Source organism: Schistocerca gregaria, chromosome 1 (assembly GCF_023897955.1).
Source record: "Schistocerca gregaria isolate iqSchGreg1 chromosome 1, iqSchGreg1.2, whole genome shotgun sequence".
Lineage (NCBI taxonomy): Eukaryota > Metazoa > Arthropoda > Insecta > Orthoptera > Acrididae > Schistocerca > Schistocerca gregaria.
Window position 1 is genome coordinate 825,205,582 of NC_064920.1, and position 26,076 is coordinate 825,231,657.

The window sequence follows — 26,076 nt, forward strand, 5'->3', positions numbered from 1 at the left end:
TTTGTTTGGAGTGTAGCCATGTATGGAAGTGAAACATGGACGATAACAAGTTTGGACAAGAAGAGAATAGAAGCTTTCGAAATGTGGTGCTACAGAAGAATACTGAAGATAAGGTGGATAGATCACGTAACTAATGAGGAGGTATTGAATAGGATTGGGGAGAAGAGAAGTTTGTGGCACAACTTGACTAGAAGAAGGGATCGGTTGGTAGGACATGTTTTGAGGCATCAAGGGATCACAAATTTAGCATTGGAGGGCAGTGTGGAGGGTAAAAATCGTAGAGGGAGACCGAGAGATGAGTACACTAAGCAGATTCAGAAGGATGTAGGTTGCAGTAGATACTGGGAGATGAAGAAGCTTGCACAGGATAGAGTAGCATGGAGAGCTGCATCAAACCAGTCTCAGGACTGAAGACCACAACAACAACATAGGTTAATCTTAGTCAGGGCCATTCTCTTGTAGGGATTACTGAAAGTCAGATTGCGTTGCGCTAAAACATATTGTGTGTCAATTTAAGCACAGTCTTGTATAATTTTTCTAAGGGGACGTTTCATATGTTGACCCTTAGCCGAGGATACCTCACTGGAATCTTCTGATTTTTTTCTTGTAGTTTGTGTAATCAGTGTAGATTTTGTTTATTGCTAGCGCGTAAATGTAGAGAGAATCTCCTTTGTAGTTGTAGTCTTTCATTGTTGTACAATAAAAGAGTTGTAGCATACATGTAGATTTGCACCAAGTATTTCGCAGCTGCGCTTGCAATTAACTAGATATTATTTCCTATGTCAATGTGTTCTCTTATTTTTGCTCTTCAAGTTGTGTTTTTCTGTGTTGTCGTGTGAAATATTGTGACAATAATGGCGTGTGAAAAACGTAATACTAGGCTACAAAGTAAACTGAGAAATGACAGTGAAGACGAAAGCAGTGTGTTAGCGCCACCGTGTAATAAATTAACTAATGTTCAAAGTAGTAATTTGGTAATTGTGCATAGAGAAATGCAGCGGGCTGCAAATAATGGTGTAGGCAGTGAAACAATTAGTGAACAGGGAAGCATTATTGATCGATCGGTCGGCAACAGCTCGCGTCAGGAATCCGAAATGACAGGACACAATCTTGCAAATACTGTACATTCAGGTTTTGCGTCCTCACCGTTTTCTCTAATAAGTCAAGACACATTTTCTGCTTGTTAAAACGTGAATGTTGCCGGTGCAAATGCACTGCCGAAAAGCATAGAGGAACAGATTCCAGACACTAATACATTATTATTGCATTTAATGCAACAAATGAAACAAAATCAGAGACAAACACAGCAAAAGCTTCAAAAGCTAGACACAATGGAACAAAATCTTCGGAAGTTAGACACCACACTTGAACAAACACGTGAAGATTTAACTACTGAGTTACATAACATTGAACCGAAATGTCAAAAAGTCTGTAATGACGTAAAAAAACAAATTTGTGAGCATTTTCAAACTATTTTTTCGCGACATGAAAATGCATTACAGAATCACGAAGCAGCCATAAAAGAACTGCAAACTACTGTTCATGAAAATCATGAGACCTTTCAAGCCAAAATTGACTCAGTTGCATCTACCGATTCGGTTACGCAACTTGCAAAAACTCAGCAAAACTTGAAGGACACAGTAGATACGATTTCAACACAAATGGACACTCTGAAATTTGGTTCAGAAAAACACACTGAGGAAATAAGTACACTATCGGAGAAAGTAGCCGAACTTTCGGATCAGTTCATTAACTTATCTGCAAAGGTAGATGATGATCTGAATGATACAAAAGACTGCGAACAAATTAGGAAATTCAAACAAAATCAGAATCAAATTAATACGCAACACCAAAGATAAATCCGGGAAGTACAAGATCAGCTGACACAGGTAATACAAGAATTACGTATTTCAGAGGACACTCGCGCTCCAACACGGGAAGAGGAACTTAGAAATACGGAAAAGCCACAAAATAATAACACAGGGCATTTCGGAAATTATGAAAGAAATTGGCAAGGTGCACCGAATTTTGAGATGGAACCGCCGACACGACGTAACAATGACCGATATGCTACCCGCCGACACGATGATTTTGACTATAAGCTGTTCATTACTGCACGTAAATTCAAAACATTTAAGAATTCTGGCAACGACTTTCATCCACAAGCGTGGCTCCATCAATTCTCTCATTTTTTTCCTCCCAACTGGTCATTAGAGCACAGATTAGAATTTATGTGTGGCTACTTGGAGACTGAACCAGCTGTAAGAATGCAATCGGTCATTCACGATTGTCACAGTGAAGGAGAATTTTATCATGCCTTCCTCTCAGCATATTGGTCTCAAGCTACATAAGGCCGAGTAAAACATAGCATCATAATGATGAAACATTTCGAATAATCTGAATTTTCCAATCTTTTCAAATATTTCGAAGACATGTTACATAAGAATCAGTATCTTGCAAACCCATACAGCCCCTCAGAACTCATCCGCATTTGCTTAACTAAATTACCTGAACATTTACGACATATTATTTTGGCAGGACGTTGCAAAGACGACATTGAAGATTTTCAGGGACTCTTACAAGAATTAGAAATTGACACAGACAGTCACAGGATGCGAAAACAGGAAAACAATCACTACAGGTCACATCCGTCGCAATTCCGCGATGAAAGAAACAATAACTGGACACGACAAGGCTATTCTTAGAACATAAATCGTGACCAAAACAGACACCACCCAAATGACAACCACTGGCAGACTAATAGTTACATAGAAAGATCGCATTTCCGTAGTAATGAATATTACACAAACAATCATAGAAACAGACAATATGGCAACCAGAACTATTATTATCACGGGAGACAGAGTAATTTCAGACGCAAGGGTCCACCGCGCAGTGATAATTCAGGGAGAAATTCTCCACCACTTAACCGACAAGAAAGAAACTATAGGAACTACCGACATGACGACAGACGATATGATCGTAACGACAGACCTTAATTGCAGCAGAACTGGCGGGATTCAAACAGAGCAGGGCCCTCTCGACAAGGTGAAGTTGTAGAAGTTAGGTCTCCAAATCCCAATAACGACGCGCGCCAACTAAGAGATAGCAGACAATGACTTGCACCGCAGGCAGCCACGTGCGCCGGCTGGCTCAGAGAAAAATAACATAGACGAAAACCTTGAGCTAATTTTAGCATTCCTTACCGACGTATACAACATGATAATTGCTTCGAAGTTGAAACTCTGCGCACTAGGAAGAGTAAAGGTTTACACCACATTTCACACGTAAAACCGTTTATTGAAATATAATCGGCTTTTTGACTTTGTCCTTGCCATAAAGCTGTTCTCTTCACATTACCAGTATGCTTTGTCAGACTTATAAACTGTTAATATGCAACAATATTTGAAGTTTACTATCCAGTCTAGAACCTACAGAACATATTTAGACAGTATTTACGAGTGCATTGTTAAAGTGAACAGACGTCACAGTGTTATTGTGTGTGTACATTCTTGCTTGTTAGTTGCGCGATTACGTAACGGCTACAAGGCTTACATAATTAGAACATTTACCAGTACTGCTAATGATATTTTAATGCAACATTTTGGTTTACTTGAAAATACATTCTTTATTTGAAGTTCATTCGGTGAGATTAAAGATGACTTAGCAATTGGTTTCTTTGACAGCTACACGATTTTATCACGACGCTACTAGTGAGTGACAATTTACAATGTTGCTTTTGGGGTGTATCTGTTTTATATCTGCACAGTTTTTCTGTATTATTCTGGAAAGTAAAACATGTTTTAGTAGTAACTTTTGTGGTATAGCTACAATGAGACAGCCTTTATCGTAGCACAACAATACGTTACATTATAGTACTTTCTTGATCACGGTAAGCTACATAATAACTACGATCTCTATACGGAAAGCATTTCACTTTCGTTTATGATGAGGTAAGTACATTGACTTCAGCAGAACTTTGCTTACAGAGGACGATAACTACGACAGTTCCACAGAAATATCTTGCAGCAAAACGCACATTTATCACTGCAGGGCACGCATTTGAGTGATTAATTTGGTACTTAAACCATTTATTTTTCAAGATTGTTGAATTACAAAGAAAGTTTTTCGTGATACATTTCATTCCATTGCTGTAATCTGTAACACCTGAGGGTATAATTACATTGATCCTCAGGGGGGTACACGCTTACTTTGATACCATGTGCGAGGCAAGCACACGGAGCCCTAGCTAATATGGTATTTGCTTATACAACTTTACACATTGGTACCATATTTCTCTAACACAGAATTACACAGCTATCTGATCACTTAACTGTGAGAGACAAACATTCATTTTACTATGTCAGTGACAGATGTTTACGCTATTACACAGTTGGATAACTTCACACTTATGAAATTGTATTTTGTCTGTACTTTGTGAAATTTTCATATTTTTTTCAGAACCATTGTGATACTATGAGAGCTTTGAATGATGTATTTGGTATGGGATCATGATTTTTAAAGTACGTTTGAGGTAGATGACACTATTGAAATGAGCAGAGAATTCTTTTTAGGTTTTGAAAGTATGGCAGAAAGCTACGACGATTTTGAGATTTGACTGACGTGTTATGATATTTTTACGACGACGATGTGTATTATGCTGTTGAGGTATGTTTATGATCAATAAGCTGATGTTCTATGAGGAATTTGATTATGCTACATATCTGTTGGGATGAAATATTGAAGTGTCGACCAATACGTATATGTATAATAAGGTAAAGAATAATTAGTAGTGGTTAGTGACTCTGATTTGTGGAAAAGCATGTTGGAACCCAAGAATCGTACTTTCAGAATTATGAAATGTATGTATATGTGTAAATGTATCACAACGCTGACGAAATTTTTTTGGACACTGTTATATTTACAGGATTTTGTTTCTACAGATTTGTAACGCAAATTTTCGACCTGTGAATTTTTTATATGAGACTGTCACTGTAGCGGAAACTGATGTCGTAAATATTTCGGTAAGAAAGTTAAGTGACCACCTGCACCTAATGCGTTGTGAGGTGCCAGGTGTGCCAGCCGCCTTGAGAAAAAGTAATTAGTGTGTGCCTTTTAGAGGCACAGGTGGAGAAAAAAAAAGAGGCCGTTATCCTCGCTATTGACATTCCTTTGTAGAAAGCATCGTAAATACGACACCCTCAAACTTGAAAACATGATTACACTGTAGAGTTCTTAATTTATGATATTTACTGAAATGAAATGATGAGAAACGTTTCATGTCTATTGTCTTGCTAGTTGAAAGATTGTTTACTGCATTATGAAATGTCTTATGGCTAGCGAATGACGTTTCACGCCTTGCTTTGCCTATTTTGTTTAATATCTAGTTTGTAGCTCCACTGCAGCATTGGTTAAAATAAAATTTTATAGATGTACTAATATAAATATTTTATGCCTACAGATCCAGTACATAATAACTTTATAATCTACTCCAAAAAAATGAGGGAGCACAAAAAGACATTTCCCTTCACATGAACTGCATACATAATTTTCTTTTCAAGTACTTGGTAATTTATTTCATAGAATAAGTTTTTGTGGTGCACCACTTTAATTATATAGACATTAAGATGTGAATATACAATTCCCTTATCTGCATTGTTGTCTTTAGTGTACTATTTTTCTGCTTGAGCTTTGTCATGTTTAGGTATAAGTTATATTGCCTTATATTGGTTGTAATATTGCTGCCTGCTTTGACAACTTCCATTTTTTTTCATTGCTGTTTGTATTAATTGTTTTGTGTTGCTGCATTGCCTCGTCCCTTAGTTTAGCATCTGAGCTCAGTAGATTTAAGTTAGATTAATAGGGGGTAGCCTATATAAAAGAATGAGTTGTGATGAATTGGAAGAGATGCACTGAGAGGTTATACAAAAAATGCACAGAAAGCAGGTACAGGTAGGATTTTCTTGGAAATAAATGATGAGGTACGATACCAGAAAATAAATAATGAGGTAAGAAATATGTGAACATATAAATACAAAAAGCATGCTTTGATAGGATTTTTTTTTTGGTGGAAACAAATGTTGAAATAAGACGAAAGATCTATGGAATGAAGTTTTGGGTTGGACTGCAGAACCAATGTTACCCTGAAAACAAACCCTGTCCTTTCCTTTTGTGTTATCCCACTACGTGTTTGTGTACCCCTGTGTATTTATTTTCTTCCTATCTCTGTGTACTGTTTCATAGAATTTTTTCTCTTCTAATACTAAGCTAAATTCACTATGATGAGGAATACTGTTATCCTCAAATATAATTTGCATTAATAACATGTTATTTACTTCATAAAGATGTTTACACATTATTTATTCTGTTTTGTTCTAATGCTCATGTGTGAAGTTGAGGTTTCAAAAGTTATTCTGATCTTTTATCTTTTATAACACTGATGTATTTGTTATTTCGATTCTTTTGTAAAGCCTGTATTACTGCAAATGTTATCTGTACTATTATGTTCTTTAATGATATATTTTGTACCTTTGTTATTGTATTCTCACGTTATAAAATTGCAATTGACACCAGTTCATCAAATTAAGTAACTTGTAAATTACATTTCACTGCACACGTTTCTGTTGGTCATAGTATATGGACAATATGTGAGAAGAAGAACTGATAGTGTTTGCATGTGTGTTAATAATTCAGCAAGGGACTGGACAACGGCATTGCTGGTTCTAAGGACAATTCCAAAAACTTTGTAAGTGCACAAGTGGTGGTTGATGGACTTGCTATATTCTCCACAAGACTCTTCGATGGTGATTGTGCACCTGCACAGTCGCAACAGATGGCTGCTGGCTATCTCTACAAGGACTGAAGTGGGTCTACACCTTTGATGACTTACCAATACCATTATTTCTACAAGGACTGCAGTGGGTCTGCAACTCTGGTGGCCCACAAATACCGTAATCTCTACCAGGACTACAATGGGTCTACTCTGTGTTGACCTACCTACCAATATTCTTCAACTTCGACTGACTCTGCTGTGGGTTTGCTCTGTTGTGGCCCATTACCTGTCTGCATGTCAAGAGCACTGTCTTTCCGTTGGAAGGACAACACTACTTCTTCAAGACTGCATGGAAATCCACTACTTCCATGTGCATTTTCTTTTATTGCTCAGTCTTTGAGAAAAACACTGCTATCTTACTGTGATGAATGATCAGGACTGTCTATATGGACTGTGAGAAAATTTTAGCGTTTGACCAACATTGTATCAATAAGTGTGTGCATTTGATTTCTTTGTTATTGTAATCATAATTATGAAAAAAAAATTTCATATCTGTATTGGCCACTGCCCAAAACAAATTGTAAATTTTTTTGTGGGGAGCATGGGGGCTATGAAAGTAGGCTGTTTAGGTTTTTTTATTGGTAACACCGCCGCCACGTAGCGCTCTGTATAAAAATCACTAGCTGTGCCTTGTGCAGTCTGTGGCTGGTTTGCATTGTTGTCTGCCATTGTAGTGTTGGCCAGCGGCAGCTGGGTGCTAACAGCGCGTAGCGTTGCGCAGTTGGAGGTAGCCGCCAGCAGTGGTGGACGTGGGGAGAGAGATGGCGGAGTTTTGAACTTTGTAAGAATTGGTGTCGTGAACTGATATATATATTATGACTATTAACGTAAATACATTGTTTGTTCTGTATTAAAATCTTTCATTTGCTAACTGTGCCTATCAGTAGTTAGAGACTTCCGTAGTTGGAATCTTTTAGTTAGCTGGCAGTAGTGGCACTCGCAGTATTGCAGCAGTTCGAGTAACGAAGATTTTTGTGAGGTAAGTGATTTGTGAAACATATAGGTTAATGTTAGTCAGGGCCATTCTCTTGTAGGGATTGCTGAAAGTCATATTGCGTTGCGCTAAAAAAATATTGTGTGTCAGTTTAAGCACAGTCTTGTATAATTTTTCTAAGGGGACGTTTCACAAGGACTCACTGAGTGTAGTACGTATAAGTGGTGATTATACAGTTATATGTAGTACCTTAATATGTACATATATCAGTGGTTTGTGTGTGTTTGTGTGTGTGTGTGTGTGTGTGTGTGTGTGTGTGTGTGTGTCTCAAACATTCATCCCGCAGACATGTCACAACCTTCACACCCTGATGATTTCCGTGTGATCGTAACTGCACCACATTTTAATACTTCATCTGCTGCCCAGGGGAGAATAAACAATGGATTATTTGTGCAATGCATACTCTGAGGGGTCCCGGCAGAGGTTCGAGTCCTCCCTCGGACATGGGTGTGTTTGTTTGTCCTTAGGGTAATTTAGGTTAAGTAGTGTGTAAGATTTCACACACATTTGAACATACTTGGAGATAATAACCAACCTTAAAACATACGACTTGTAATAACTATAATTATTAGTCTGCAGATGACGAAAATGATGATGTAATGTTGCTTAGTACATCATCCTCGAATAGAACGAGAATAACACTCGCTCAGCCTGTACTTGAGTATTGCTCATCAGTGTGGGATCCGTACCAGGTAGCATTGACAGAGGAGATAGAGAAGATCCAAAGAAGAGCGGCGCGTTTTGTCACAGGGTTATTTGGCAAGCGTGATAGCATTACGGAGATGTTTAGCAAACTCAAGTGGCAGACTCTGCAAGATAGGCGCTCTGCATCGTGGTGTAACTTGCTGTCCAGGTTTCGAGAGGGTGCGTTTCTGGATGAGGTATCGAATATATTGCTTCCCCCTTACTTATACCTCCCGAGGAGATCACGAATGTAAAATTAGAGAGATTCGAGCGCGCACGGAGGCTTTCTGGCAGTCGTTCTTCGCGTGAACCATACACAACTGGAACAGGAAAGGGAGGTAGTGACAGTGGCACATGAAGTGCTCTCCGCCACACACCGATGGGTGGCTTGCAGAGTACAAATGTAGATGTAGATGTAGATCCTCAATCAGAAAAAGAAATATCTGCAGTTATGCCCGTCACACCCAGAATATTCCGTACGTCATTACATGACGCGTTGCGGAGGGTACCTTTGTTGATACTAGTCATTCTCTTTTTTGTTCCACATGCAAAAGGAGAGAGGGAAGTCTATATGCCTCCGTACGAGCCCTAATTTTTCTTATCTTCTTGGTCGTTTGTCAGCGACAGTAGAATAATTCTACAGTCAGTCATTTCTCTAAATTTCCTCACTGGTGTTTCGCGGAACGGTCGTCGTCTTCCCTCAAAGGATTTCCATTTGAGTTCACGAATCATCTCCATGATACGCGAGTGTCGATCGAACGTACCGGTAACAAATCTAGCAGCCGCCTCTGAATTGCTTCGATGTCTTCCTTTAATCCGACCCGAAGCCGATCCTAATCGCTTGACCAATAATTACGAATGTGTGGCACTACCGTTAGTATGTGGTCTCCTTTAAATATGTCGTACACTTTCTTCCAACAAACTGAAGTCGACCAATCGCCTTGCCTACTACCATCCTCACGTGCTCGTTCCATTTCATATCACTTTGCAACTTTGCGCCCAGATATTTCATTGACGCAAGTGTGTCAAACAGTACACCACCAATACTTTATTGGGACATTACATTACCGTGTTTCCTACTCGAGTGCATTAAATTACAATTTTCTACGCGTAAAAATAAGCTGGCGTCCATTACAACAAACAGAAATTATAAGTCACTTTGTATCCTCCCACAGTAACTCAACGATAACGCTTTCCCCTACACTACAGCATCATCAGCAAACTGTCATAGATCTCTGCCCACCGTGTCCGTCGTACGTTGTACGTAGAGAACAAGAGCAGTCCTGCCACACTTTGTCTCCGATGAACTCTCACAGCCCAGGACAACGTATTAGGTTCTGTTACTTCTACGAGCACCTAATGTATCGGTGCAAGAGGACAGAAACCAGACTAAGACGGAGCTGTCACTTTTTGTGGTGCTCGTTTTCCTATGCAGTCGCCAGACCTAGCTTAAAAGAAAACAATTGAATCACTATAGGGCGTTGACTAATGTTATAGGAGTAGTGAGTTTTAACGCTTTCTCAAGAGTCAGGGCGATGCTAACGACCTTATGAGACTGATGGTACGTGTGTAGCATTGCATACAATTGATTGGATCCACCAATAAACATTTCCGATCATATCAACATAGCAGTATGTCGCATAATTCGCCTAGCACACCGCTTCTGGCCACGTCTGTGATTGAGAAATCTCGCGAGGCAGCAGCAGCGTTGAGGACAGCCTGCGTCCTGTGCCCTTAGACAAATCTAGTGTATCAAAAAAAAAGAAAAAGAAATAAAAACCACAAGGAGGAAGGTAGAAGGCACAAATGTTACATTCAATGACACCCGCGAACTCATATTGACGATTCAGTACCTGGCGTCGAAGTTACAACGAGTGAACCGCTCAGTTCTACGAACTTCCCACCCTTTGTTCTTCTTTCCCCATCATATGGGTGTATAATAGATGGGAGAAACAGAAGTGTCTGTAGTAAATCTTTCCCCCTCATACTACGCTCCCATATATTTCTTCTGTACACTTAATAACGAGCTGAAGCTGCTACCCAAAATATTGTGCTGTGTGTGTTAATGACCTTCACTGCAAATTCAAAATTTGTTGGCAATCTTGTATGACTTCAGGTGTTTCAGCTATCGCCATCATCAGACTGAGAATGAATACAACAGATACAATGTTTCTCGTCAGGTCGAGGTCTATGGTGCAGTGTTCAGAACACTAGACTCCAATTCGGGAGGACGACGGCTCAAATCCCCGTCACGTCATCTGGATTTATTTTATCCGTGATTTCCCCAAAACGCTCAAGACAAATCGTCCTTTGAAAGAGCTCGGCGGACTTCCTTCCCCCTCCTTTCGTAATCCGAGCTAGTGCTCCACCTCTAATGACCACGTAGTCGATAGGACGTGAAACTCTAGTTTCCTTTTTTTCTCGTCAGGAATAGTACCTTTCTGTACCGTAAATGAGAGGGAATTCCAAATAAAATACGATCCGGTTGATGGAAGGAAAGAGGGGGAAAGCGATTACTTTTTTAGGCACCTACTACATACACTCCTGGAAATTGAAATAAGAACACCGTGAATTCATTGTCCCAGGAAGGGGAAACTTTATTGACACATTCCTGGGCTCAGATACATCACATGATCACACTGACAGAACCACAGGCACATAGACACAGGCAACATAGCATGCACAATGTCGGAACTAGTAAAGTGTGTATCCACCTTTCGCAGCAATGCAGGCTGCTATTCTCCCATGGAGACGATCGTAGAGATGCTGGATGTAGTCATGTGGAACGGCTTGCCATGCCATTTCCACCTGGCGCCTCAGTTGGACCAGCGTTCGTGCTGGACGTGCGGACCGCGTGAGACGACGCTTCATCCAGTCCCAAACATGCTCAATGGGGGACAGATCCGGAGATCTTGCTGGCCAGGGTAGTTGACTTACACCTTCTAGAGCACGTTGGGTGGCACGGGATACATGCGGACGTGCATTGTCCTGTTGGAACAGAAAGTTCCCTTGCCGGTCTAGGAATGGTAGAACGATGGGTTCGATGACGGTTTGGATGTACCGTGCACTATTCAGTGTCCCCTCGACGATCACCAGAGGTGTACGGCCAGTGTACGATTGTTTTGAGATATGGAAGGATGAATGCAGATGTGTCTGGACTCGGCTTTGACGACTACTACTTGCTGTGCATGTGCGGCAACCAGACAGAGCTGCGGCATTACTTCGTTTCTTTCATCTCGGAGTCTCTAAAACTAGGATGAACACCCGCAGCGTCCCAGTTGTCGAGAGTGTTAAGAAGTGATGAGCGCCGCGTGTCGTGACTCACCTCGCTGAAGCCTCGCCGTTGGCCGATGGCGGCTTGTGGGTCCCTGGGCACGATGGTGGGCGAGCGGCCGTCGCGCGAGAAGTCCAGCCTCCCGTAGTGCATCAGCGAGCCTGCAACACGCGGACACCGCCGCCGCTGCATGTCTCGAGAACGTCTCTGCGCTCACAAAGCTAACGAACAGCACTGGGACGGGCAGCTACGCAATAAACATGCAATTCCATTTTGTTGCTTGCCAAGTGTGTTTTTCACTTCCAAAAGACACAAGCAAAAGCTCCAAACAACCACTATTACCTAACTTCTGTGACATGTGCAAACCACATGCTACGAATTATGACTTTCTTGTTTTTCTTGTTCATAAATTTTCTGCTCAGCGTTCTGTATACCACGCACTGACTCATTCCACGATCGAGTAGCTTTGGTTAGTATGGTTCCACGAAGCCTCCTGAGTAAAAAGTAAAGAAAAGAAAAACTCCTGGCTGTGTATAACAGTGGTTTCACCTCTTCTGGGACCACTATCATTGAACTAGATTAAATAGCCCAACAAAGTTTAGCACGTAACTAATCTTTCCAATTAACAAAAAAAATTACAGCACTAATTTTTAAATGATGAAAGATAAATTGTATTTAGTTCATTAGAATTCTCGTAAGTTGCTGTTTTATGGAAACAAGAGGTAATAAGTCGGTGTGATTGTTGGCACTGCCAATTTATAACCAAATTTTAGTTATATTTCGTTTGGTCTCTCCATATGCACATCCTGTGTCATGCCCTGAGTTCATTCCTTTCTTGTTTTCATTGCTGCCACAATCTAAAAATCTACTTTCGCAACTGTCTGTTGCAGCGAATATAATCAGTATTCTTAAAGTCCTTTTCCAATAGTAATCGATACTCGCCAACACCCTATTGTCCAAACATTGCCCGTTCCGCTTTGCTATCTTCTTAGAGTACAACTAATTGTACCTTGGCTCGAATTTCACTATGTGAAAATATTCGTCCATTCAGTGTTAAGTGGTCTTAAAAGGACCCCTTGAGTGCGAGATCACAAGTTCAATCTTTAGCAAGGCTCATTTAAAAGTCTTGTCTTAACAATTATGATAGGAAAAATATTAGCTGCTAACGACAGCAAACAGTTAGGGGAATAAGTAAATACAGATTTAAATAAAATGCAAGAACAAGTAAATAATCTGGAAAAACAATGGGAGGATATGCACACTGTAATGGGAAATCAAATCAAGGAAGGAAAGAATGTGTGCGAGAAATTTGGTGTGCAAGTGGCTGCTAAATCTACTAACCTGGAAAGTAACAAAACTCAATTTACTACAGCTGTAGGTAAACAACTACGTAACCATGATGGTAGATTAAAAAGAGTAGAACCAAGTGTTGCTAACAGTAGTGGCTATGTAATATCTAATGGTGTGGTAGAATCCTCAGAAATTGAAAATGTGACACATCGGCTGTTTGTGAGATTTGATCCAAGTAAAAATGTACATCCTAAAGAATTTTGGGATGATTTTCAGGAGGTTTTGCCCAAATCATGGAACGACAAGCAAAAAAATTGGTTTTATAGCGTCAAATTTGATGGGTGAAGCTAGTGTGTGGGGAAATTGGGCAGTAGATAAATATGACAAGATAGAGGATTTTAAACAGGCATTTCTTGAGGAATATTGGCGCAAACGGAAGCAGATGGTCAGATGAAAAATATCACCCGAAGAAAGATACTATTACGAGGTTTGTGCAAAAATGGGTCACAATTTTGTCATATTTGAGCTCTAAAGTGGAGACGGAACAGATCAGTAGGAAGATAGAGAATAAGTTGCCTTTGTGCTGGCGTAATAGAATAATCTCTGAACCTACGGATCATATTGATAAATTCATTCATTATGTTGAGAAGGTAAAAAATCTTCTAAAGGAGGCGGAGAATGCTAGGAGGGATTATAGGCCTCCTGTTAAGCAAAATGAAAGCAGAGCTGAGGCACATGCAAATAGGACAAGACTGCAAAGATCCAGTAATTAAAGAACCAGGTACCGAGGACGAAGGGGTGCTGTTGGAAGTAGGTGTAATGACAGAGAACGAAACGTTGAATACCGACAGCGGTAGTCCACTGACTGCGCGGAGTGCCGAAGACAGCCAGACGAAAGAAATGTCAGTGACAATTACTGCGTAGGAGAGGGGGAAAACTAATGGCATTTGCAGGATGTGGCACCACAGGTTAAATCCGCTAGCAAAACCTTTTGTAAGGCAGCCACCAACTGAACATCTTGGGGTTGGTATAGTAAAAACAGATGTTGCAGAGGAGAGGGACACTGTTAAAATATGTGTTTTTCATTGAAGTGTAGTAGCGTAAGAAAAGGCTATAACAGCGATTCCGGGAACCACGTTAATGAGGAACAGCTATTAGAAAATAACGATTCAGAACAGGATGTTAGTGTGAGTGAGCACTGCAATGCAGATGAGGAGCTTACAGTGAAATGTGGAATTATCACTGTAATAGGGGAAACGATGTTAGAGGTACCCGAGGAAGAATATAGAAAGGCAGAGGAAGTTTTACGTAGATTAGGAGTAGTGTCTCATAGTGACGAAGAAGGAACAGAAGTGGAGGAAGCAGGGGGTTATTTTGATAATTCTGGCAAAACAATAGGAATGGTTGCATAATCTCATATTATTATTATTATTAAAGAAGGAGAGTGTTGGGACAAGGGTTTTGATTTGTCAGTAGTGGACAGACTAATTAAATCTGCCACAAACAGTTAAAGAAGAAGAAGACTCCGTGAATATGTGAGTAATTTCCACAGAAGGTGCAGGATTCAATAGACGTGATGTAGTGCAAGATTTGTTAGATGAACCTGATTCTGAAGTCTGCAGGACAGCCTATAATAGAAGTTATTATTTTTAATGAGAAGGTTCCTTGTTTACTGGATAGTGGTTCCGATTTATGTGCAGTGTCACAGGGTTTTGTGAAAGCTCTCCCCACTAGTAAGGAGTGGATATAATGCCAGTGAATGGCATAAATTTTGTAGCCACAGGGAAAAGTAAGAAGGAAGTTAAACATGAAGTTATGCTACCTGTCAGGATCGGTGATGTACAGTTGGGCCACAATTTTCTGATAATGAATAACTTAAGTGTGGAAATGCTGGTGGGAGAAGATTTCTTAAAAAAAGTACGAAGGAAAAGTGGAGTTTGGACGTAATGAAGCGGTCCTTGTGGTGAAGGGAAGAACAGTAGCTATTCCTTTTATTGGAAAAAGGGGGCAATATGAATCCGACGAGCAAAGTGACAGACCTATACGTTACCGCCAAAAGAAAGAAAGAGGATATTGTGGGGTATAATGAGTATGGTGAAAGGAAGGAAGTAGATCCTTCCGAGGTAGAAAACATCCGAATAAGACTTAACGGAAAAGTACAGGGATTATCGGATTTGACAGAAACACAAAAGAATGAGGTAAAACAAATTTTGAGCACGCATCAGAAATTGTTTTCTAACCAGCCAGAACTAGTTCGAGATTACGAATGTTATCTAACTGTAAAAGAGGATGCACATTTCTTATGAAAGCCATTCGCTGTTGCGGAAGTACACAAAGAAGTTGTGAGAGATATGATGCAGAAAATGCTTAAAGCGGACGTTATAGAAAGGGGAATTAGTGTGTATAACTACCAATTGGTTGTCATGCCTAAAAAAGATGGTTCTATTAGGCTCGTTTTGGATGCTAGAGCTTTGAACAAAATAATATTGCAAGAGAGTGAGAAGTATGAAAATATAGAAGAATTTTTGCAAAAACTTAAAGGTGCAAAATTTTTCACATCGATTGATGTAACTGGTGGTTATTGGAACCTACCCTAAGCGAAGAAATCTGGGAAATACATAGCTTTCCTGTTCGAGGGAAGGTGCTATCAGTACAAGGCTCTGCCCGTTGGGTTTAACATCAGCGTTTGTGCATTTGTTAGGGCAATGTCCCTAGTGCTAGGTGACAAGTTATTAAGAAGAATTACAGTTTACGTGGACAATGTTTTGATTTCAACTCCCACTTGGGAAGAACACTGTATGTTGTGGATAAGGTTTTAGAAGCAATAGAAATGGGTGGAATGAAACTCAAATTAGACAAAACGGAATTTGTGAGGAAAGAAATAAAATTCCTGGGACTAACTGTTAGTGGAAAAGGAAATATGCCCGATCCTTAAAAAATTAAAGCGATTAGGAATTATTTGGCACCTACTGCCCGAAAGGAATTAAAAGGTATGTTTGGTCTTTTTGGATTCTATCGAAAATTTGTGCCTGGACAATTATTCAATGCTCCTTGTCTGAGAGAACGATTAAAGAAAAATGTACCGTTTAGATGTACAAGTGTGTGTCAGAGGGCCTTTGAAGAACTTAAAGAGGCGCCGCCGCTAAGTAGTCAGATCGTAACCATCCTGACTCTGCCAGCCTTTCTGTCTTGGATCAGATGGATGTGGTTCTGGTCTGAGGGTGGAACTGTTCCAAATTGAAACAGAAGGAGAAAACCAAGATCACAAAACGATCGCGTTTGCTACTCGATCATTGCAACAGGCGGAAAGAACTATGACATTTCGGAGCTGGAAGCTCTAGCAATTATATTTGGGCTACATATATTTTAACATTACCTATTAGGCCACAAAGAAATAGTGTACAGTGACCATCGGGCCTTATCATATTTGCAGACATGCCAACTAAAACACGGCAGACTGAGGAGGTGGTCAATGTATACGAATGTTCAGCAATTTGGTATAAAGTACATAAAGGGCTCAGAGAACATTGTAGCCGATATATTGTCTGGAAATGTGAAAGAAAACGGGTAAGAAGTAGTTCCTTTAGGACAACGGGAATGGAGTGATGTTTTGCTGGCAAGAATACAATTAGAGGAAGAACGACCGCTTAAACGCATTTGTAAGAACCTCAGGAGGGAACAAAATCAAGATGACAATATTAAACTGGTAAAAAGCCGGCTAGGTCATTGAGATTTTCCGAAAATAGCGGAATATTACAAAATACATCAGGAGCTATGATTGAGGCGAAGAAAGAAAGATGAGGAAAAATGGCGCATCTGTTTCCGAGAACAACATGTGGACTGGCTGGTAGATTGTGTGCGTAGGAAGCACAGGCATTATGAAGCCAGAAAAAGTATTGCGAAACTCAATGAGGTAGTAATTTTCGATAAAATGTGTTGCACGGTACAGAAAAGGCTGGAATCTTGTGACAGATGTCAGAAGGTGCGAGCAAATAATACAATCATACAGGGACAAACGTATTTTGTGGAGCCTCAGAATAGACTAGATCTTGTAGCTGTGGACATTTTTGGTCCTTTACCTGTTTCAAGGTGGGGTTGAGAATATGTCTTTGTACTGGTAGATGGATTTACGAGGTATGTTACGTTTTACCCTATTAAAAAGGCAAACTCCAAAGTAACTATCAGTAAACTAGAGAAAGATTATTTTGTAAACATTGGGGTGCTGAAAGCCATGTTTTCAAATAATGAACCACAATTCGTGTCCAAGAGGTTTGATGAATGTTTAAACAAAAGGAATATAAAACAAATAAAGATTTCAGTCTATTTTACTCAGGGAAATATGTGCAGAAGAATAACTAAACTAAATCGTCTCTGTAGGACGTATTGTCATAAGAAGCACTGAGCTTGAGCCAACTACTTAGAATATTTTGCATTTCACACTCTTACTGAAATGGCCATGGAGCAGAAAAAGAGGACAGCACAGGAAAGTATTAGAAAAAGGGCTCTCGAAAAAAAAGAAGACATGATGCGAGAGTGTGTCCTACAAGTTTTCAAGTAGGCAATTTAGTGCTGGTGAAACCAAGGAAAAAACTAAAAAGCTTACTGCACAAACAAAAAAGTTCACAGATGAATATGTGGGGTCCTTTAGAACTGTGGTCAAGCCTCATACCAATGCGTATAAACTAGAATATGTCAAGTTGCACAAACTTCTGGGATTGTGAAATATCACACACATACAAAAGGATGATGGGGACAGAAGTAGTTAATAGACCTAAGGGGACGCACTTTCTTAGCGTCGTCAGGTGTAGGACGAACACCAGACATCCTGAGTTGTTGAAAATATAATTTCTTTTTCGTTTCGTATTATCAACCAAACTCTTCATCAATCAGAACTTTTTTGCTATTTTATTTCCTTCTTCCCTATCGTAGTAAATAATGTATATAAAATTGTACAAAGAGAGTAAATGCCATCAGATAATAAGGGAACTGGTAAAAGAAAGATATTTTTGGAGGTAAATGATTACTAAAGACTAACACCAATGAATGTGGAGTGAAAGCTGTGTAAAAAAATATACTGTAAAAATAATGTAATGTAACTCCTTAATAAATGATTTCTAAGCCATTTTCAGAACAGGTAGAAATGATGTTTGAAGATGTTTGTGGTAAGAGGCATAAGAAAAGAGCCTAGTAGAAGTAAGTAAATAGATTATGTATCTGATGTTTATTTGAGAGCCACGTAAGTTGGCGTGAATATTTTCAACATTTAGAGTAATTTTGCATTCTCTGTGTATCATAGTTTGTTTTACGTAAAATCATAAGATATTTTATAGTAACTGTAAGGTAAATATTTTTTCTGAAAAGAAAAGTTAAAGAAAATATTTGTTTTACGTAAAGTCATAAGATATTTTATAGCAACTGTAAGGTAAATATTTTTTTTGAAAAGAAAAGTTAAAGAAAACATAAATTTTTGAAAAAAAAGTTTTTTTTTTGTTTAGCGAGAACTTGCATAGAAGGAATTCTCTCACTACAAAATGCATATAATGATTTTTTGAAATGAGTAAAGTAATAGTGCCAATCTGGGTACTGTTGGTTTTAATAATAGTAATTTCACTCTTTACTGAAAATAATTAGTACTGTATAAGATTATTTGATGAAAGATGTTGAATTTCAATGAATACTGAGTTTTCTTGGAAAAGAGTTTTGTGAAATAAGCAGTAAATTTCGAGTACACTAAAATTCTGGAAGGTTCCTCGCAAAGTTTCCCCTTTAGATTTGAGAACACAAATGCAAATAATGATACATGTACATGTTAAAGTTAGGGTGCAGAAACTGAGAATGGTGGCTTAGATTTTCAGGTACGAAATTTTGAAAAACCTAATACGAGACTACAAGAAACCAGGTCAAGGACAGATGACTGGACGCTGCATCACACTGAAGTGCATCTAAAGCAACCAAAGTGTAAGAGTGAGAAATAAAAATGTTCTACCCCAGTGCTGCTACAGAAAGTAAGTGTTTTCTTACTAAAGTATGTAAAAAGATGCTCCCCAAAGCGAGAAGATTAAGAATAAGTGAAGAAAATTTAATTGTAATAATACAACGAAAGAAACATTTTATCCACAGCGATGATTAAACATTGTGTTATCCTGATAGAAAATATTGTGGAATATCACTAATTATGTCGAATCTTTTGTATAATAATACACTACTGGCCATTAAAATTGCTACACCAAAAAGATAGGCAGATGATAAATGGGTATTCATTGGACAAATATATTATACTAGAACTGACATGTGATCACATTATCACGCAATTTGGGTGCATAGAGCCTTGAGAAATCAGTACCCAGAACAACCACCTCTGGCCGTAATAATGGCCTTGATTCACCTGGGCATTGAGTCAAACAGAGCTTGGATGGCGTGTACAGGTACAACTGCTCATGCAGCTTCAACACGATACAACAGTTCATCAAGAGTAGTGACTGGCGTATTGTGACGAGCCAGTTGCTGAGCCACCATTGACCAGACATTTTCAGTTGGTGAGAGAACTGGAGCATGTGCTGGCCAGGGCAGCAGTCGAACATTTTCTGTATCCAGAAAGGCCCATGCAGGACCTGCAACATGCGGTTGTGCATTATTCCTGCTGGAATGTAGGGTTTCGCAGGGATCGAATGAAGAGTACAGCCACGGGTCGTAACACATCTGAAATGTAATGTCCACTGTTCAAAGTGCCAAAGGGACCGAGACGTGTAACCAATGGCACCCCATATCGTCACGCCGGGTGATACGCCAGTATGGCGATGACGATTACACGCTTCCAACGTGCGTTCACCGCGATGTCGCCAAACACGGATGCGACCATCATGATGCTGTAAACAGAACCTGGATTCATCCGAAAAAATGACGTTTTGCCATTCGTGCACCCAGGTTCGTAGTTGAGTACACCATTGCAGGCGCTCCTGTCTGTGATGCAGCGTCAAGGGTAACCGCAGCCATGGTCTCCGAGCTGACAGTCCATGCTGCTGCAAACGTCGTCAAACTGTTCGTGAAGATGGTTGTTCTCTTGCAAACGTCCCCATCTGTTGACTCAGGCTGGCCGTTGTGGCTGAGCGGTCCTAGGCGCTTCAGTCTGGAACTGCGCGACCGCTACGGTCGCAGCTTCGAATCCTGCCTTGGGCATGAATTTGTGTGATGTTCTTAGGTTAGTTAGGTTTAAGTAGTTCTAAGTTCTAAGGGACTGATGACCTCAAATGTTAAGTCACATAGTTCTCAGAGCCATTTGAACCATTGTTGGCCGCGCGGGATTAGCCGAGCGGTCTAAGTGCGCTGCAGTCATGGGCTGTGCGGCTGGTCCCGGCGGATTCGAGTCATCCCTTCGGCATAGATGTGTGTGTTTGTCCTTAGCATAATTTAGGTTAAGTAGGGTGTAAGCTTAAGGACTGATGACCTCAGCAGTAAAGTCCCATAAAAAGAAAAAAAAAACCATTGTTGACTCAGGGTGAACCTACCGATTCCATATTCTGCTAAGAGTCATTGTATCTCGACCAACGCGAGCAGCAATGTCGCGATACGATAAACCGCAATCGCGATAGGCTACAATCCGACCTTTATCAAAGTCGGAAATGTGAATTTACGCATTTCTCGTTCTTACTCGAAGCATTACAACAACGTTTCACCAGTAACGCCGGTCAACTGTTGTTTGCGTATGAGAAATCGGTTGGAAACTTTCCTCATGTCAGCACGTTGTAGGTGTCGCCACCGGTGCCAACCTTGTGTGAATGTTCTGAAAAGCTAATCACTTGCGTATCACAGTATCTTCTTCTTGTAGGTTAAATTTCGCATCTGTAGCAAGTCATCTACGTGGTGTAGCAATTTTAATGTCCAGTAGTGTATATTAGGTTTCATGAACACTACAATACTGACTGTAAAGAGCACTAAGTGGTTTATTTCATTGCAAAACAATATAGAAATTTGTCAAGCAATTGGTTAAAGTATAATTTAATTTCGAGGAAAACTTGAATATTTGCTAGTGTAAATCAATTTTATTACTCGCTATCAAGTCCAAGCCTTTGAAATCTGATGTAACATCGCAGAAATTGTAATGCATTTTTGATATTTCCTCCATTTGAAGAACTTGTAAGTAGGAATAATTTTCATTAAATATCCCATAGTTAAATTTGTAGGTTCAGTTAAAGAATTCAGTAATGACATTGCCGTTACATGAACCTTAAATGCACTTAAAAGCAATTTTAGGTTCGTAGGGTGTGCGTAACGCAGCAAGTTATTACGAGATGACATTCGTTGCAGTAAGGCACACAGCCATCTTGTACGGTGGCTGCAGGATGGCTTTGTATTTTTACGCTTTTCTCACAGCATAGCTGCCGTGAGAAATGCATAGCGTAACATTCAGTTGATAAAAATATTCATACCCTTTACTAATCTAAATAATCCATATTAGTTATCATCAGATTTTGGTACACAGCCTTTTTTTATTAATAGAATGACGCTGTCAAAATTTCGGAATTTTATTTATTATTGTTCTGGAGATAAAGTGAATTATCTGAAAGTCCTAAAACCTACGCTTGTTTTTTAAAACCAAGTTAGGAACAGTAACAGATTGGCTTTCATTATCATTTGAAGCATTACAAAGTTGTCAGTCCATACAAATTAATTAATTAGAATTTTCTTTTTTAGTCAATTTGCATTACGTAATACAAAAATCAGTCAAAATTATTATTTTATTATATTTTGTTGTGTGAGTGCGTGATAATGATTGAGAGAGTGTATGTGGGACATACGTTAAATTCTAATATTTCATTTTACGTAAAACCTTGTACAAACGAATCGTGGGAAAGTTATGTTGCAACCACAATTCAGGTGACGTATGTCTGTGTGAGCATGCTTTTGTATAAAAGCAGCCAGAATGGCAGTTAGAGGCGGAATAAGTTTATCAATTTGAAGAATATTTCGCACTTTGTTTATTTTGATTAAACATAATACAAGAAATCGAAGTTTTGCTGACATTAATTACTATCAAATTAGTGGTTGGATAAGGTAAGATTTTCCGCTAGAATGATCAGGAAGCTATGTTCTGTTTGGCCGTTTAGATCAACAGCCAATCAGAATTGCGCCGTTCCTGTGCAAATAGGGGTGTGGTCAGACAGGAGAGTACCTCGATAGAGTAGCTTGGTAGCCAGCCTACGGGTGATCGCTCCTTAAAAATATTCTGTAAGATCATGAAATAGTGAGCTAATTTCGATTCGAACATATCGTGACTGAAGCGGCTGGAGATATGAACATTTTATTGAAAATTTGGTGTTTCTAAATTAAATAGTTTGAGAGAGAGGAGTGTGTCAACTTTCTGGTCGTAGTAACAATTCCGCGTGGCGTGTTTCGTGCTCTGTACGGAATATTTTGGCGAGCACTTCTTACGAAGAAGACCACTGAAACGACCGAGTGTTTAACTCGCAAATAGTTGTGGGTCTGCGGTTGGTACAACGTAAAAATTAGTCAGGTCGGACTTGCTAAAATTCTGCCTGCTTTTCAAGTGAATATTTGATATAAAGACAGTGAACTTTCAATGATAATGTTTCACCATATTAAATACGGACTTGATAGCCATTTCATGTGTTTCAATACAAATAAAAAACAGAGTTAATTTAATTTTAAATGCTTTTCTGCAAGTAGACTGAATATCCCGAAAGCCCGATTTTTTAATCATGAACTTTCAGGAAGTGGCTTTCAACTATCTACGCGGCCTCTGTGTGGTAGGTATTAGGTAGTGGTTTCATCGATGCTGCTTTACACTGCCTAGCATGTATCTGCTACCACAGAGTGAAGGGACATCGAGAAGAATCCTATCGAGGTAGGTGGACTGAACGATGGCATTAAAAACAACACAGATGACCGACCCCGCCCCATCGCAAGTGGTAGTGTTGAGAGTGCGATGGGAATTCCACAGTTAATTGCAGAGGAGAGAGCGGATAGGTGGAAAGAGTATGTTGAAGGGCTCTATGAAGGGGAATATTTGTCTCATGTGATAGAAGAAGAAACAGGAATCGATTTTGAAGAGCTAGGGGACCCAGTACTAGAATCAGAGTTTAAGATTACTTTCGGTGGACAAGATAACATTCCATCAGAATTTCTACGATATAATCATTGGCAATAAAGCGACTATTCATATCAGTGTGTAGAATGTATAGGTCTGGTGACGTACCATCTGATCACTGGAAAAATGTTATCCACACAATTCCGAAACTGCAAGAGCTGACAAGTGCAAGAATTACAACAGCTCATGCATCAAAGTTACTTACAAGAATAATATACAGAAGAAGGGGGAAGAAAATTGAGGACGTGTTACATAATGATCAGTTTAGCTTTAGGAAAGGTAAAGGCACCAGAGAGGCAATTCTGACATTGTGAGTGATAATGTGAGCAAGGCTAAAGAAAAATAAAAGCACCTCCATAGGATTTGTCAATCTGGCAAAAGCATTCAACAGTGTAAAATGGTACAAGATGTTCGAAATTCTGGTAAGCTATAGGGAGATACGGCTAATATGCAATATGTACTACAGGGAGATACGGCTAATATGCAATATGTACTACAGGCAAGAGTGTACAATAAGAGTGGAAGACCAAGAACATAGTGTTGGGATTAAAAAGGATGTAACCTTTGGCCCCTACTATTCAATATATACATCGCAGAAGCAATTATGGAAATAACAGATAGGTTCAGAAGTGGGACTAAAATTCAAGGTGAAAGGATATGGATGATACGATTCGTTGATGAAATTGCTGTTCTGAGTGAAAGTGAAGAAGAATTAAATGATCTGATGAATGGAATGAACAGTCTAATGAGTACAGAATATGGATTCAGAGTAAATTGAAGAAAAACGAAAGTAATGAGAAGTAGAAGAAATGAGATCAGCGAGAAACTTAACATCAGAATTGATGGTCACGAAGTAGATGACATTACGGAATTCTGCTACCTATGCAGCAAAATAACCAATGACGGGCGGAGCAAGGAGGACATAAAAAGCAGGCTAGTACAGGCAAAAAGGAAATTCCTGAGCCAGAGAAGTCTACTGGTATCAAACATACGCCTTAATTTGGGGAAGAAATTTCTGGGAATGTACATATGGAGCACATCATTGTATGGTAATGAAACATGGACTGTGGGAAAACCGAAAAGGAAGAGAATAGAAGCATTTGAGAGGTGACGCTACAAAAGAAAGTAGAAAATTAGGTGGACTGATCAAGTCAGGAATGAGGAGGTTCTTCACAGAATCGGAGAAAAAAGAAGTGAATGGAAAAAACTGACAAGGAGAAGGGACAGCATGATAGGACCTTTGACAAGAGGTCAGGGAATGACTTCCATGGTACTACAGGGACCTGTAGAGGGCAAAAGCTGTAGACAAGGACAGAAATTGGAATATGTCCAGCATATAATTGAGGGCACGGGTTGCAAGTGATATTCTGAGATGAAGAGGTTGGCACAGGAAGAGGAATTCGTGGCAGGCAGCATCAAACCATTCAGAAGACAGACGACTCAAAAATAAAATAGTTACCTTATTTCGTTGCAAAGCGACAGTGAGCGTATTTATTTCTCCAAAGAAATCCGTTTGGTGTGATATTTTTGAATAAATACATTATATGTTATTTTGGTGCGGTCAGAAAGAAACATTGAGCAGTAGGAGAGCTTTACGAAGGCGCTACTGTCCACCACCAGCAGCTGTGGTGAGATCCTTTACTTCGCACACATACGATTCCTGATATAATGTGATCTACTATCTTCAAACTGTCTGCTCTCAGCCCTGTCCGAATGTGCTGTCTGTGACTTGAAAGGATCTCAGGCGATACGTCTGGTGCTGTGGTGGAACTTGCAGCTCAGTAAGTTCATATCTACTGTATGAGGGCTCGACGCCGGAGGCCAGCATCTTGCCCGCTCGCTTACCCTGCAGTCCGCGGTTTGAGGTTGAGCTTTCCTGAGGTGCGCATGCGCAGTCTGGTGCATGTTTATGTTGCAGGGGGCTCTGGTTGTCACCTTTCCCTGCGAGGACGTCACAGCCCTTCCCCACTTAGGTAGGCAGTGCTTCTCTTATAAAAGAATGTATAAGCTGGCGAGCCACTACAGGTCTCCACAATCGCAAAGGAAGATGGCGAGCAGGTGTATCGTTGAAATTTTATGTGGCTTCCACAACCCACGTCTGGCACAACACCTGAGAACTTCAAAATCAGTTCTGTTAGGAAACATAATTTTTGTCCAAGGACGTACTATTCAGACCACAAAATGATATTCGCAGGCTTCATATAGGTCAGAATCTATTGAACTGAGTATCATTATAGTCACATCACTGGTATCTAGCCACTTATGAGAACAGCGACAGCACTCACGTGTATGAAATGAACAGCTGGCAAAGAGATCAAGTGTTTGGGAGGCTTGTCTTATATCTCTGAGTAAAGAACATGTCACGCTCCGGCATACCTTCAACAACAGGCTCCCATAACAAACGGAGCCAGTCAGTGACAAAGTATATATGGCCCTTTTAACTAAGAAAAGAAACGACTCAGGGCAATGCTTCATCTATGTTATAGAAGCCGGGGCACGTGCCCGGGAGACAGTTTCCGTCTGGACGCGGTTTAGTGGCAATTGAATGAAATGAGTAAGGGCTAAAGTAGGAAATAGGAGAAGAAATAGAAGAACAGAGTGTGCTATAGGGCGGTCAAATACAAAGGGTGCTGAGAAAGGATATCAAGAAGAGACTCTCATTGGACTGTGCTGAGCAAGAATATCGTAAGACCTACATTTCCTTGTTAAGGAGATGTTTTTGTCTTAATCTCGACTTGTAGGTGTAGAACTCTCTTTATGCCAAGTACGCCAACGCAACTAAATGTAAACAGTACATTCTGTGTTTAGTATTTTATTGATTACAGCACCACACTTAACAGCAATAAAACAGTGAAAACGGTATCGTGTTACTGTTGTAAATAGTGAAATTTTGGACA

At 39.8% G+C, this 26,076-nt stretch overlaps 1 protein-coding gene across 1 annotated transcript in view; it reads right to left on the reverse strand.

Annotated features, from left to right (window-relative positions):
* LOC126271634 (hatching enzyme 1.2-like) overlaps window positions 1-26,076 on the reverse strand; it is a 126,000-nt gene that overhangs the window by 18,970 nt on the left and 80,954 nt on the right. Inside the window, exon 9 of the mRNA XM_049974168.1 lies at window positions 11,836-11,945. Within this exon, the coding sequence (XP_049830125.1) occupies window positions 11,836-11,945 (110 nt within the window). The remainder of the gene's footprint in view (window positions 1-11,835; window positions 11,946-26,076) is intronic.